Raw genomic sequence first — 17175 nt, 5'->3', positions numbered from 1 at the left:
TCATCTCAGTGAATTTTAGTTTTATTGCACATACATTTACAAAATTAGAAACAAAAATATGTCCTTGAATGAAAGTATGCAAATTGTCGAATCAAGGATTGCAAAATGAAAACTCGTAAACGGACCAATAGGAGAAGTAGTAAAAAAGAAAATTCCTATTTTTACCGAAAAAAATTTCAGGCCATATTTATTTTAAATCAATCAATGACATAATGAGTGGCAGACACCCTTCTAAAAATTTGGAATAATCGCCTTCTAATATTATGCCTTTCAAATATGCTTTAATGAACCGACGTAGGTTGATGTGGAACGATCATTTAACCGTTTAAAAATATTTTCAGATCTAATAGGCGACATTTAATATTTGATAATTTAAAATATATTGTAATAATTCAATGCAACAAATCATTTTGATAATTTGATAATTATAATTTTTTTTTTTTAATTAAATTTTTTTCCTTCATATTTGGATGGTTTTAGTACATATTTTATAAATTATACTTACATACATATGTACATATTTATGTATTTTTATTACATATAAATCCGTTCCCTAGTCATGAGAAAACTAAATTTAAGAAACTGATAAAAAAGTAGGAAAATTTAATATTTCAATTAATTATCCAAATTGATGGTTTATTTAATTTTTGTAAGAATATAAGCTTAAATTTCATAGGATACTGTAAAATGTGTATGTGACTCTACATAGCATATTATCAGAGTTCTATGTTGTTATTATTTATCTATCTATACCCTTTGTATTGTGTTCTAAATATATATATATTAACTTCTATGTATTTGTTAGTAATAAGTAGTATTTTGTTACTATAATTAATTGTAAAACTGTATATATCTAATTATTTTCCAAAGTGTTAGTCCTGTAAATATATATAAATAATTTATTAAGATAGCTTTTTATAACTTTGAAAAAAATTGTTTATAATATAGCATTTTAAAATTAATTAATTTAAAATAATAATATATATAGGGATTTAAAATATATTTATTAATATATTATAACTAGCCGAATCAATAGGAGTTGGGTTATCCGGTAAAATAATTGTGATTATTCAACTTCTTTAGGTTGTTAATCATTGTTACTACCTAATAATAGTAATTGACTCGATAGCATTGAGAGAGATGAGCTCATGAGGTACGTATCAATTAGGATTCCGTTTAAAATTGTTTTCAAATTTCAAAAACCTTTACCCTGTGATTATTAACTCAGTGCAATATTGTATTCACAATTGAGTTAGGAGGGGTTGGTTACAGTTTCTTATTCATACCAGTTGGACTAGGTACTTTTTTTCTCCATGTAAACATCACTTACCAATATATTTATATAAGTCAACTGATAATTGGAGTGTATATATTTACATTTTAAATAAAATGTGTTGTGTCATGTATAGCTTATATAATAATTGTAATTAGGCATTATTGAATGTATGTAAAGATGAAGTTGGTATATCCAACACTATTTTCATTCAAAGTACTGTATATTCATAAACTTGTAGTATGAATATATATATATATATATATTATATTATAATGCAAGCATTTGCGTTGTACGAAAATGTTTTCAACATGAAAGAAGTAAATGTTTAGGCAAAGTGGAGTTATAAAAATTTAAATGGGTTCACCACGTGTTCTTATAATGGATGCAGTGGTATGAGAATTTTTTTTTTTTGTTTGAATCGATGTATGAGCGGATGCTGTTTTCACATTATTACTGCTAACTGAAGTAGTGAGGTAATGTAGGTATGAGAATAGCTATTGTAATCTACTATTCCATTTTGAAAATCTAACGTTGTACTAATTTTACTCGAGTAGAAATATCTTTTTACATAGGATATCATTTATATATTTAAAAAAGTGAAATATAATTGTGTATTCGATTATTATTTATTTTAAAATAAAGCCATTTTTCCAATTATTCTAATAATCCCATACATGGGCGTAACTTGGAAATTGATTAGGGGGTGGAGAGTAAATCTATTGTTACATATCAACTAGTCTATATAGTTAACCTTACATTATTTACTTGTAAATATACGTTAACAATACCTTTTGATTTATATAAGTATAAGGTGATCAATATAATAATTAAATAATAATCAATATAATAATGAAATAAATCAAACATAAATAAATAAACTGAAATACATTAAAAACATAAACATTTTTAATATTTTATAACTTCTAAAAAAAAAAAAACGCCGCTATATTATAGTATAAAATAATTCATTACCTATTCATTAGGTATCTAACATTATGTTAGATAAGCTAAAACTGAAAATAATATTTAAAAATAAAACTATAGTAATAGTTATAACCAGCTCTTTTGTACTTATTTTAAAACAAGGTATGTTATATATCAGAGGGAGCACTGTTTCTCCTAATTTATTTTAGAGGAGCAATGGGCCCCCTTGCCCCCCAGTCTACGCCTATGATTACACATCATTAAATTGTTGTCGGTGAAATAAACTAAACGTCGAACTTGCAAGTTTATTTATAATATGAATGGTGGACTAGTGCCGGCCGTAGAGGAGGGCAAGCCGTGCGATCGCACCGGGCCCCGCGCTTGTTTGGGGCCCCACAAATTGTGTGCTACGAATATCACTTTATCTATAAGTAAAAATAATAAAGTCTTAGTACGCAAATCACAGCCCGTGTGGTCTTGTAATTTTCTCAGGAAACGGGTTATTATCGACGAAAATTAAGACGGTAGATACCAATTACGCATAGCTTTGAAGTATTGCACGCACATGTACTTGTAAAATTGTACATCGTCGACGACGGTACAAAATATTATTTAGTTATATAATAACATGAACGTAGATTTTTATAAACAATTGATAAATCAGTAAATTTATATATATATATATATATATATATATATATATATATATATATATATATATATATATGGGGACCTGCAAAATTCTGCACCATGCCTCGAAAACCGTCGAACCGGCACTTTGGTGGATAGTGTGAATATGTGGTTAGAATCCCGAGATAATTTACTTACCAGACGATCGCGCAACGATTTTGATCACATGAAAAAATCAATTTAAAAATAAATATTTTTAGTATACATGGAAATGATTAAGAACACAATCAAGGATATTATAATATATAATTTGTATTCAAATACAACTGTGTAAGCATAATAATTGTTATTTTTTTTAAACCCTGCGATATACAATATCGAACAAACAAAGTTAAAATACATTAACGTCGTTTAACCTTGTCAAAATACTACGGATTAAATGGTAAACTTGACTATAAACTAAACACTAGTATAATAGTGACAATTATATCGAAATCGTAATTCACAATATTTTAATAATAATAATGTCTTTATTAAATGTAAGACGTGTAAATTAGGTATAAGGTACAATAATATCATTATTTTTAAGATAGAGAGAGAGAGAGAGAGAAAGAGAGAGAGTGATACAAAGAAAAACAAATTCTAGGAGTTACAGTGACTATAATTATTAAGCTACTGGATTAATGTGAATATCCTTATAACTAATAAGTCTAACTAAAACAACTATACAATCAATATAATCTAAAAATGGTTAATAGGTGGTTAACAATAATAATAATAATGATAATAAATCATGTTTTTGTGACAAAATAATTGGGTTTTCAATAACAATTCATACCGTGTTGTTCGTCGGTATAATGATCGGTGACTTTTAATATTATATTTTCCATTTTCCAAAACTGCAGTGTATGAATGACGTGTTAGCCGCAGATCAGATTAAAAAATATAATTATTACAGATATAAAATCACTCGATTTGTCTAATATGATATGGTCATGTGCGGAATTAAGGATATGCTGGTATACGCGATATGCTATGTATAATCGTCATAATGTAATTAGGTTATGATTGGGATATGTTAGATTCTCGAGTATTATTATTATTTATTTTTTTGCCGAAATCAAGATTAATAATAAAACTAATAATAATAATAAAGTGTATATATAAATTTTTTTGTTATGGATATTGTTGTTTTTTTTATTAAATTAATGAGATCAAACAAAACAAATATGTATACATCTATTTATACACATATAAAAAAAAATTCTTACCCTTTTTGTGTTTCACAAAAATTATTATTATTATTTTTTTTAGCACGCGCTTAAATTACTTTAAATAGCTATATAAATGTTTACAAATATAAAACACTTATAATATGTTGTACGTTAACATTAAAAAAAAAATATATTTAAATAAAAAAAAACATGCACTTGCGTATATAGCGGTCATTGATTCCAATAATTGTGTTGCTACACCACAGAATCGTATTTGCCATACTTTTCGGCATTATAATGAGTACTGAATAAAACATGTTTACTTTTCAAATCTCCTAAGTGGCTACCATTAATGATACCAAAAAAGAAAAAACAATTAAATGTAATATCTAAAATAAAAATTAATTTGATTGTCTCTAATATTTATGATATTAAACAGTATTATTATTATTAAAATACTACATTTTAAAATTTAGATAAAATTATTTTATTTATTTATTTTTATTTGAAATTTCATGCTACCCTCTACCATTTAGTCCAAATTATCAAACTCTATTAAAATATAATATATGTGCTGCATTCGGTAACCGAATTGTAGAGCTCGATACTAAAGTTTAATAATTTATGCGTCCCTGACTAATTATTATATCACAAACTTTATTATTTTTAATTTTAGTTTATGGAAAAATAAAAATAAAAATTATTAAACTATATAAGAATACGTTAAAAAAATATTCTTAGTTACGTTTTAAACATTATAAACAAAAAATAATTACAATAAAAATTATAAACAAATAAAAATATATTGAAGATAAAAAATTGTGCACGCCAAGAACAATATAATATTGACGATAAGTTTGTATTTATTTTCAAATCACTAACCTTTTATTTGCCACCGGTGGCATACCCTTTCGCCTTTGACACAGTGTTGATTCACCTAGTATTGGTATGACTTTGGTGTCTAAACTTTTTTTTATAAAATAATATATCAAAGAGAAAATGTTTATAGTTATATATAAGGTTATGTTAACGAGTAGAGTGCGTCTAAAGGATATTTAAATAGCGTTTAATGTTTCTAAACAAAATTGATTCATCGGAAGTAAATCATTATACCTATAAATATATATTAAGCACTAATGCATATTAGGCTGTCAATTTATCATTTTCATAAAATATATTTGTTATTGCTACGTTTTATTATTCATAATTTTCGTATTTGGCACATTTTTCACATATCAACCTGCGATGGTGATTTTATATTTTTAAGATATTTTTGGCACTTATAAATTTTCATTGCCAATCATTCCAATCTAAAAACTAGGTAAGCTAAGAATAAAATTTATACTTTATCGCGCGTTGACTATACATTATACATAGCAGCCAATAACTACGAATTTTATCCACGTTATATGGGGTTATGAAGATCGGAAATAAATATTCAAATGTATAATAATTATATAGGATATACTATACAGGGTGGAACGGTAGAACTAATTAATGGTTAAATGGTATCCAAACATCAAGTAATAGATTGGTTATATATTATTTGGCTCGGTGAATCGGGTGTACGATATTTTTCAACACCCAGTTAGACCGAATGAGGTTTTTATGTGTTTATACAATGTAACATCTATTCAGACGGACTAGGCAATCGTCCGTAAAATTTCATTAGTTCTAATATCTATAATCCGACACACCCTGTTTACGATTAACTAAAGAATTTAATTGTTTTATACACATTAATTAATCTATAAAATGTATTGCTTTTATCTGGTAATATTATTTTATATGTTTATAGAGAAATGAAGTTTGACAACAACACAAAAAGACCAATTCTATTGATATAAAAAATAAAAAATAAATAAATATTAATTCCTATTTTGTATACATTATCTAATAATTATTTGTGTGAAATGATTTGGTACGCATCCAAAACATCAGTAACAATATGTGTAAAAAAAACATCTTAAGCATTTACCAATAGTACACTAAATAAATAATACAATATAAATAAAAACAGTGCTAACGCACATATTTAACTTCACTAACAATTATAATAAATTAATATTAAAAACATTAACACTAATATTGTGATTTGAATAAAACATAAACATAAAATTATACGTATTATTTAGTTAAATAATTATAATAATAATAATAATAATAAAAAAAAAGATTTGTTAAGTTAATTAATTAATTAATTAAACAGGAAAATATTTTTTTTCTATCTCTGTTGGATAATATACAATACCTTATTATTTTATGATGTTCATAATCATTTTTATTTTCAAATGCCCAAGTACAAATGAATCTGAAACAAATACAATTTTATTTTTTAATTTGTAATATCAATATAACTTTTAATTGGTAATTAATTATGACATAACAAAGAATTAGTAATCGTGTTTGGACGAATTAAAAAAAAAAGTCATAATTCAAGTAGAAATTTTTCAAATTGATCATAATCTATAGGGAAATGATTGATTTTTGAAAATTGATAGTGTGTAACTTACTTATTTTTTAATAATTATTTCAGAGTTATACATTTTTATACTAGGATATTGCAGTATATTAGTAAATCAACTTTTAAAAATTATTGACGATATATTGTATTAGAATTTAATAATTTATAATTATATTATTTCATAAATTATTTATGTAAATAATTTTTAAAATTAACATACATGCCCTTAAATTGCTTTTATATAGTACCGTCATATTACACTTTATTGGAAAACGAAAATAAAGTGTAATATGACGGCACTATGTATATGCAATTTAAGGGCATGTATGTTAATTTTAAAAAAATTTTTTACTTTATTTTTTATTTTTTACTTATTTAATATTAAATAAGTAATTTATGAAATAATATAATTATCAATTAAAAATTAATTAAAATTAATATAATAATACATTTAAAATATTTTAATCTTTATATAAATATTATGAAAATAAATTTTCTATATGTAATTTGAACACTGTTTTACATTTTTTGAAATTTAAATTTAAAATAAATTTAATTATTTTATCAACATTTTCGAAAAAATATTAAGATAACACATTATTACTTATCTTTAAGTAAAAAAAATAAATAAAAATATTTTGAAAATTATCTCATTTGTATTGAATGGTTATATAAGTTATTAGTAAAATTTTCAAGTTTTTTTTTCGAAAACCAGTATGCCATGAATTTTTTCGATTTGTTTTATAAATTTTCATCAATTTTTCGTATTTATTTAGAAACTGTTAAGATATTGGTAAAACAACAGCCAATAATGTAGCAACTAGACAATATTTTCTATAAGAAATCTTACTTTCATCCTCTCGGATGAAATCATGTACAGAGAAACACACACGAAAATAGTAATTGTATTTCATAAAAACTAATAAAACACGGATGCGATAATATTGGTGTTTTCAACTGTGCAAATCGAAACACATTATACACTTCATAGGCTAATGCCTATTGCTGTGTCCTGTAGTTCGCAGAAAATTGTTGGGAACTAATTGTGGAGATAATTGAATGAAGATCACATTTTGTTTTAGAAAATACTTAATGGCCTTTACATGTTATCGATTCATTCAAATTTAAATATTACTACCAATAAATTTATTGATGAATTGGCAAATAAAAGAAAAAAGCCACAGTTTATCATATAGTTTATAATTAATGAAATTCAATTTTTTAATAAGAATATAGTAAAACAGATAAAAATTTAATTTTGAAAATTTAAATTTAAAATTGTTTTCTTTATTCGAATTTATAAAATTAACAAATTTCAAACTGATCAAAGTTTAAAGAATCCAGGTCTGAAAATTCTTTGGAGAGGGGGGTTGGAAACCCCCAACAACCCCCACCCCCTCCCATAAATGCTCCACTACTTACTTATATTTATAAAAAAAATAAAACGTGTTTTAATTCATTGCTAAATAAACCTATGTATGTATATTAAATATATAAAAATCTCTTTTCCAATCTATATACTTAAATTATAAATAGTTACCTCAATTGTACATCGATTTAGTGGATTGGAGATTTGACAATATGATTAGGCGATACGTAGTGGTATCCGGGCAGAGCTAGTCCAGCAGTTTCCATTGATATCCTGGTAACAAATATAAATACGTTAAATAAAAAATGTATTCATATGATTAGTGATAAAAAATATGTTGAATATTATTGAAAAATATATATTTATTTATAATGTCGAACTTACTGACCTTGATTTATGTTCAAGTACAAATAGTTCGTATTGATTTCAAAATAAAATAATTTGTTTGCTGACCATGCATGCTAAAGAGAATAATCAACATAACAAAAAAATAAAACTGAACTCCATAAGAATCATAGTATTATGTAATAATTACATGCACATATTCTTAGAGGTATTTAAATAGCGTTTTGTTTCATGCATATTGAACGAATATCAAATAGAGTCTAGATAATCAATAACAAATAACAAACAACGGAAATAAATAAATACATCCAAATTTATATATTATCACAAATAATAAATTCTAAAATAAATATTACATTGACAAAAATAATTCTTGCTACCATGTATTATATTGCTTAGAAAAGTATTAAATTATAAATATTGTATAACATAGTACATATTTTATAAGAAGTTGATTTTGAAACAAATAAATAGGCTTTTAACAGTCTTAATATTACAAATATACACATGATGATTATTAACATTAAGTGAGCATTTAATGAGAGTACATAAGTAATGTAATATAAAACAAATGATAAAAAAAATATACAATAATAAATTTGAATAATTAAAATTTTGGTCCTTAAAATTTGTATAAAAATTAATACGGTTTAATAAACGATCAAATTAATCGTATAAGGCACATATAATTTTGAATATAATAACAAATTAAATGAATAGCTATTCGCGATCAATAGAGAACAACAAGAAATTGTTACTATCATTAACTAAAATCGAAATATGACTAGTAAATATATTATACCCTACCATAATTATATTCTATAGTTTAGAGTTATAAAATCTTCGTAACATTTTTTTAACTTAGACTTTTAATTTAATGTACCTAATGAAATCACAATGTCATAAACAGAAATTATCCATTTTATTATAATATAATGTTTTGTTAATTACCATCCACAAAAGTACTCGCAAAATAACTTATACATATCTACGTTTTCGAATGAATAAGTATCTTTATCCATCCACGTCCTATTGTACGATTGTATTCTTACCGTCGTAGTCTTCCAAGTCTGAAATTTAGTTCTTACGTAACACATAGGGGAAGAAAATATTACTCGTACGAAATTATGGGATAATCTATGACTCGATAAATATAGTTTTAACTGAATGATTCGATGAATAAATGAACGATGACATTAATGTGACGGAAACATTTGAAGTCGTGGTCGTAAATAATGTTATTTAAGTGGAATCTTAAGTTGAATATTTCAAATATAATTCATCGCGGCGGTACTGGTCGGGCGCGATTTCGTATAAGAAATGCATGTAATTACTTGAGCGCAGTCTGGAACCATATTTGGTCACCACGTTGCAAATACCTATCAGCGGAGACCATCAATCCCATTTCTATTCTGTTCATTTGCGGCCAAGTGAATTAGAAATTTGACGAAATGTTATCATAAAACGCGACCGAGACGAACGCGTTTCCCGGAATTTTCGGTATGACCATCGTCGACATACGTCGTATACGCATTCTGTTTCGTCGATACGGAGACTCGTCTTGTGGTTTTGAGATGAAGGGGATGTTTTGTGAGTGGTGGTTATAGTTTTCAGAAGACGGCGGGGAGCGTTTGAAATCGATCTTGGGACTGGGCAGCAATATATATTTATTTATTTATTTTTTCAGTAAGGCATGAACTTGACGCGGTCCGGTTTGTGTTTGGCGACGGCCGGCTGTGGCGACAACAGGGCCGCCGCGGAACTGTGGAAATGGTGCTGGATGGGTATGTCGGCTGCGGTCACGTACTGGTGGTGGGACGGCTGCAGTGAGTGGGTGGCGGCCGGTGGATTTGTGGTCTGGGTGTTTGTGGCTGTGGATGTGGTGGTGGTGTTGGTGGTAAGCACGTGTACGGGGAACGGGTACTGGTGTGGCGGCAACACTAGCTGTTGCTGCTGCTGGTGGTGTTGGTGATGGTGTTGGATTTCCGATTGCAGCATCGTTGCTCGCTGTATGTCCAAGCTGATATATCGTTGTCGAAGGTGTGGTGGGGAGTGGTGATAAAAAAAAAAAAAAAACAACAACGTAAGGATAAAGAAATAAAATAATATTTTTTACGTTTTATCTGAGCGGAAACAATAATATTTCTATTTTTGTACAATAATCGTGTAATTATATAAATACACATATATCAATATATGTGAAAACATATAACACATAGGTATATCCGTTGATGGTGAAAAAATAAAATAAAATACAGAACGGTATAAGAATGTGGACGAATATCGTCAACGTCCAAACCTTGTGGTGTGGTAAAGCAATCACAATTGTTTACGCTCTATTGATTATAACAATGGTTTTTAAGATTTATCTTTAAACATGGTACGCTGTGCTTTTCACAAAATTTCCTCGGCAATTTTCTCAACCACGAAAAACTTTTCAATACATTTTATTTTTTTAGGTTTCTGAACTGTATTGATATAAAATATACTCTACACAGTATTGTTTACCGTTAACTGCAGATAGTTAAATGCAAAATATAATGGTTTAAAACTCAAACGAGTAATATGCAACATCGCAAAGATCTAGGACGAGTTCAAAATTATTTCTGAAGCTGTAACGGTGTGCATGGCATACATTTTACGTGCCCATTAGTTGGTACATTTTATAATATTTCAATCAGTTATATCTAAATGGTGTAAACTTTTTCCAATTTTATTGAATCAATTTTTTTTTTTTTTTTATTACTTTATTGACTTTTAATAAACACTAACGGTTGCAATAGTGTAATGTATAAACTAGAATATACGCGTTTTATCGATGGTTAAAAATTATATAAATAAGATTAAAAAATACTATAGCTAATATATATTTGTATGTAAATGTTGAAGGGTCTTAACATGACAAATCGTTATTTATTTTCATGTTTTTTTTGTTTTTAAGTTCAAATATTGTATTAAATATAAAAATTAATTTTCAAATATTTTGCATTTATTTAGACTTTAAAGACATTGTGTTCAATGTATTTGCCTAAAAAATTAAAATGTTTGGACAAATTAATCTGAAGAATACATCCATGGCTTAACCCGTCAAATTTATGACTGATTGGCCATTGGATTTTAACTGTGCAATACTATATGATAGTGCACAACGAATAAATATTAATTATTTAAATTTATTATCAATTGATTCGACGCATACCGTTCGGTTTAACTATCTCAAGTCGTTTCGCATGGAATTCCTATTAGGAATATACTTCCAAATATCTTCTAAGTACATACATGTACTATATTAATATGACAGAAATACAAATTTGAAACCAATTCTAATATTTGCCTGATTGATATTCGCGTTAACTCCTAAACATTATTTTTATTTTATTCATTTTAATATATATTTTTCGATACAATTAAATAAAAATTAATAAAAATTAAATAAATTTAATAAATTAAATAAAAATTAAATAAAAAAAACATGTAAAATTCAGTGAAAATATGTAATTATAAATTATGGTATATAACCGATTAAAATTGTATTATTTATAAAATGTGATAAGTTAAGATAAAACTTCCGAATCATACTTTTTATACATGTTTTGAGAAAATATGATAAAGATAGAATGAATATTAAATATATAAGTATAACAATTAAAACTGTGGATGAATACATTTTAAGTTACTAAAAAAACATAAAGAAAAATAAAGAAAATGAAAATATTAACATATATTACAAATTAACACTTTTAAATTAAAAATAAAAGTGTTTTATCTTCAGGTATTAAATTGAGAATTTACTTTTTAAATATTATCTTTTAGTTAAATAATTTGAAATGTAGACTATTATGAAACTATAAACATTAAGTCTGACTATGAATGAATGTTGAATTAATTTGGTTTTTACTCTTTTTTTTTTAAATTAGTATAAATTACTTTGCCTTATTGATATACCGCATAGGAGAATTTCTTTAAAAATAAAATAAATTTCATAATTTTTAAAAATTTTAATTTAAAAAATATATAATTTAAGTAATTAATTTGGATCAATGATGCTTTCAATTTTTCGAAATCCATTTATCTAATTAAAAAAATTATTTTAATATGAAATTTTAGGTACCAAACAAAACAAGAAATTTATTGATCATACAATTACATTTTTCTGTTAAAACTTATTTAAGTAGTAGATATCGATCGTGTAAATTGCAAAAAATAAATTTTTAAATAAAAAATTTGACATACATGGTATTTTAAATGTGTCATATTTGGTTTTCTTCACGTAAAATAAGACTAAAATTAAAATTTGAAATAATATTGTATTGTGTCTAATTAGCATTGGTTTATATTTTTTTAACAAAATAAATAATATTGACCTCATATCATTCTACATACAGTTAAAATTTCAAAATATTTGATATTTTTTTCCTCATAAATGTTTTAAAACTTATTTTAAAGCTTTATATTATATAAAGTTAATATTTATACAAATTCTATAACACATTATAATAAATTATAAAAGTAAATCAATGTGTTTAAATGCGTTGTATCCAATTAATAAAGATATTAGAATAGTTACTCTATTCATGGACAATAAGTTATTGCATATAAGAATTATTAATTTATTTTGATAGTGATTTTCTTATGTTTATTTTATTCATTATATTTGGAAAGTAAATTTTGGATTCATTAAATGTATGTACACGAATTGAATCAATTGCTATTATACATCTAATTTATATATTCACCGCATAACGAAGTTACGCTACGTTGGTATTTAATCACAGCGACGATGCCTCAAACGCATTAATGGCTTACATGATTCAATTAACAAGCTGCATACAATTTCGACTGCAAATAGCCACGCTGTAACAGTGCAGCCAATTCTAATTGAACGCCTACCAGCTTTAAAGCCAGGATCTGTGTTCCACGGCTTTATATTCTGGGTCAGCTGAAAACCGCTAGCATTTAACAATATTATAATTCTTGATAGCTTTCAAGTGCACGCTACTGTTGGTTATTGCAAGCCCCTAATGTCCACTTTGACCCAGAATCACTACCAAAAAAAAAAAATAAAAAGCCGAACGAGAACGCAAAAGCGAAAGTGTGCCCTTGCCAAAAGGTATGGCAAACGAGTAGAAGTTGTGATCATGCTGTTATCTAAATACTACTAACCTCATATTGATCAAGTACTGAGCTAATGCCACTGAGTCGGGATTTCCGGTTATCGTTATAGTCCTATCCGTACTCGCACTACCCTCGCGGTCTTCGCAGTTTGAGATTCGTATCATCGCACCACTGATTTGTCTGGAATCACAATCAACCATAAATTACCATGAGAACCTAGTGACCTACAACAGCGATAATGTACCTGATTTCTGCAATTTTAGTTCCACCTTTGCCAATGATGCAGCCAATCAAGTCATTCGGTACAGTCATTTCATGAGTTTGTTGACCACCTCCGGATCTGTTATTGATATTGGCTCCAGAACCATTAGACCTCAATTGGCTACCAGCTAATGCTGCCAATGCTTTAAAACCATATTTTATGTTAGTTAAAACGTTCCTTAATGTTCTTCAAACAATTTATTGACTTACCAGCGGGATTAAATGAATTTGCAGGTCCTCCCAAACTTCCGAGTCCAAGTGCAGCAAGTCCAGCCAACGGATTTCCAGCCAATTTTCCCAACTAAAACAGATCATTTCATATAATAAAAATATTTTAATGTATCATAAACAAATTTGAAGTAAAGTGATATACTTGTGAAGGTCCAAATGCGTTTTTCAGAAGAGGATAGTCCAATGGATCAATCAAGCCTAGACTTGCTGCTGCACCAGGAGTTGGTGGAACCATAAGCATTGGTGCATTATATGGTCCTCCACCTACCATCATGGTACCCACATCACACCCAGCTGCAGATCCTGCACTCGCCAGAGTAAATGCTTGTCCGCCAGCCAAAATAACTGGTGCTCCCATTTGAGGTTTAGCACGATATGGAATTGTAACACCTTTCGGCGGAGACTGAAAAAATTAATGACAATTTAAAACTTTAAATATTGACAAGTATACAAATAAATACCATTTAAAATTTTACACTTATTTTTTCTTTTAAGGTCTATAAATTGTTATTGTTTATACTTTAATATTGTTTAATCAAATAGAAAATATAATTGTATAAATTCAAAACATTATATAAGATACAAAATTTCAAAACTCAATAAAAATTTATTTAAACTTAGAGGATATAGTTTAATATATAGTTTTAACAAATAAAGTATTTTCTATCATAATCAAATTTAACATTGTTATTTTTGTAACGATTACTTTATAAATAAAGTTCAAAATTTCAGCTCAGAATACACAACAAAAATTAATATTAATTCCAAAAAAGGAAAAAATGTAGTATGGATATATTTTGATTCACTTACTTCGACCATAACTGCGCAAATATGAAATATGCACTGTGTTATAGAATCTCTTGTACCAGTTAATGTAACTGCTCTTTCTGTAGACTGAGGAAGTACATCTGAGGCCACCTGTATTTGTGCACCAGTGGCTTCTCTTATTTCTTTTATTTTATTACCCCCCTTGCCAATCAAAGATCCACACTGTGATGCTGGGACAATTAACCGTAGTGTCATACCACACTTTCCTATTGCTGTTGCACCAGTTTTACCATTTTGCATTTCAATAAACTATAAACAAATATTTATATAAAACATATAAAAATACAAATAAAGCATGTATATATGAATACACAATAAATGAAATATTAATATTATAAATAAAATATTTATGTACCTACAAGTACAATTGTATTGTAATAATTATTAATTTCGATTTGTATAAAACACAGGTAATAAAAATAGAAGATTGAACACAAAATTTCTGATATTAAAGGTACTGCAATAAATGGCTGAACAAGTATCAATATACGAAATAATGATCACGTACAAAAAAAAAAAAAAAATAATAATAAAACCAGTATTAAATGTTTTAATATGAATCTAAAACTTTGATTTGGGTTGAGTATTCGATACATATAACTGTTTCATTTGAAAATAAAATTTGCGCCACTCCTGGTTTGGGATATACTGACAAACCATTAAAAAATTTAAAAAAATAGTATTTCAAATGTATTAAGAAGAGATTATCTGTTTATAAAGTTAATTTATACTGAATATTATAAAAAGTAATACATTCAATTTACAATGATAAATGATTCGTTAAATAAATGTTGACAACAAATGTGTCTGTTTAGAAAATGAAATTCATTATTTTAATAGTTCGAAAAAATAATGCCAATGACCAAACGATAAATCGATGAATGAAATAGTAATTTTAAAATTATTTTAAATTGATTACGGTGTTAAGTCATCCTATAGGAGTATACTGTACTTCAATTTTAATCACTTTTCATTATAATTCCAAACTCGGGATTATCGTTCGTATTGATTTTTCGTAATGGTTTGAAAAACATTAGTATAAAAATACTTTTCGTAGAACGCAGGTGTGTTAAATTTATCATAAAATCCATTGAACTTTCTCATCATTTCAACTATCTCGAATCATTAATTTAGTACGTAAGGAAGCGTTAAATACGTGGAAAAAGCTTACCTCTTCAACTTTTGTGCATATTAAAGAAAACGCTTTGTAGATGGCTTCGGTAGATCCTGATATTGTCACTATCCTTTCAGGACAAGAACCGTCAGATATATTGATTTTGGCACCAGACTTTAAGAAAAAAAATACTTAATTATTAAAACTGTGATAATCGAGTTTTATTTAGTGTATTTAAATGTAATAGTTATCATGACCGAAAATATGTCTTATACCAACATTTTTAAAAAAATGTGTATTATTAAAGCTTACTATAGTTTTGAAATATAATGAAATTTTTTGATTAAATTTAGAATATTATAAACTTTATTTCTACTGTATTTTTTAAGAATAACACCGTTTTTATAGAACATATTTTACTTTATAATTATTAAACAGGACAAAATTTCTATTTACTAACAACAAATTATTAATTTTTGTGACCTTATCAAGTTTTTTTAAACTTCATTGTTTTACAAATATATAAAAAAAATTGTATGTGCCATAGAGATATTTAGTGTTTTATATTGATACCATTAATGAATTGATAGACTGATGATAAAAATATATTCTCTCCAATTTTTTTTTGAAATCAATACTATCTAAATATATTTTAAATATTTTATATTTAATATAATTATTATTACTGTCTTTTCACGCTGAAATTATTACTTAAATATGTTCATCAACGTCTATGAACTTATTATATTTAATCTAAATTAAAATAAATTTTAAGACAACATTTTACAATATCATTATTTCTCAGTTATTATAAAAATTATTAAAATTAAATTAATATCGTTTAAACTAATAAATAAAGTGTTATTTTATTTATTACATAATATTTCTAAGTAAAATTTATACAATATATATTTCATTATAATAATATGTAATTATATGCGTAGGCATATTATGTAATTAAAATTAATCAAGCATTAAATGATTAATTTTAAAAAAAATAATGTTTATACATTATTGTTAATATACTTTATTTATTATTTAGAAAAATATCTTCAATTTTCTAATTATTATTACATTTTTGCATTTATCATATTCTAAAAAATTTCAGTTCCATGTTAAATAGGATATGCGTAAATAAATGTATATTTTCTCACCAGACTAAAACCGCTAAGAATATTTATATTAGAACGAATAATAAAATATTTCTCAGATATATTTCTAGATTCAACCCTGCTACCAATTTTTGAATCATACCATGATTTATAACCTTCCGAGATTATTCGTATTAATCTTATACTCAATAAATAATTGCCAATTAAGATTTACGTACCTCTTCTCTGAACCGCTTGACAATCTCTCCTTTTTTACCTATTATACTACCAACTTCCTGCAAAAAAAAAAAAT

The 17175-nt window shown here is 26.2% G+C and overlaps 1 protein-coding gene across 2 annotated transcripts in view; it reads right to left on the bottom strand.

Annotated features, from left to right (window-relative positions):
* Positions 1 to 6262: 6262 nt before the first annotated feature.
* The window catches only part of LOC112693060 (poly(rC)-binding protein 2), a 34749-nt gene continuing 23836 nt past the window's right edge, over positions 6263 to 17175 (bottom strand). Inside the window, exons 4-12 of one of the 2 annotated variants that reach the window (XM_025567948.1) lie at positions 17102 to 17158; positions 15829 to 15945; positions 14640 to 14906; positions 13972 to 14232; positions 13809 to 13899; positions 13582 to 13741; positions 13386 to 13517; positions 8049 to 8150; positions 6263 to 6355 (exon numbers count right to left, since the gene is read on the bottom strand). In XM_025567948.1, coding sequence (XP_025423733.1) covers positions 8066 to 8150; positions 13386 to 13517; positions 13582 to 13741; positions 13809 to 13899; positions 13972 to 14232; positions 14640 to 14906; positions 15829 to 15945; positions 17102 to 17158 — 1170 coding nt within the window. In that variant the 3' untranslated portion in view covers positions 6263 to 6355; positions 8049 to 8065. Of the gene's footprint in view, positions 6356 to 8048; positions 8151 to 9101; positions 10243 to 13385; positions 13518 to 13581; positions 13742 to 13808; positions 13900 to 13971; positions 14233 to 14639; positions 14907 to 15828; positions 15946 to 17101; positions 17159 to 17175 lie in introns of those variants that run through there. The other variant, XM_025567947.1, reaches the window with a different exon arrangement.

Source organism: Sipha flava, unplaced genomic scaffold, assembly GCF_003268045.1.
Source record: "Sipha flava isolate LNK unplaced genomic scaffold, YSA_version1 80_pilon_pilon, whole genome shotgun sequence".
In the NCBI taxonomy this organism is placed as follows: Eukaryota; Metazoa; Arthropoda; class Insecta; order Hemiptera; family Aphididae; genus Sipha; species Sipha flava.
The sequence above is the reverse complement of the archived record's forward strand: the minus strand, read 5'-3'. Positions and strand labels throughout refer to the sequence as shown.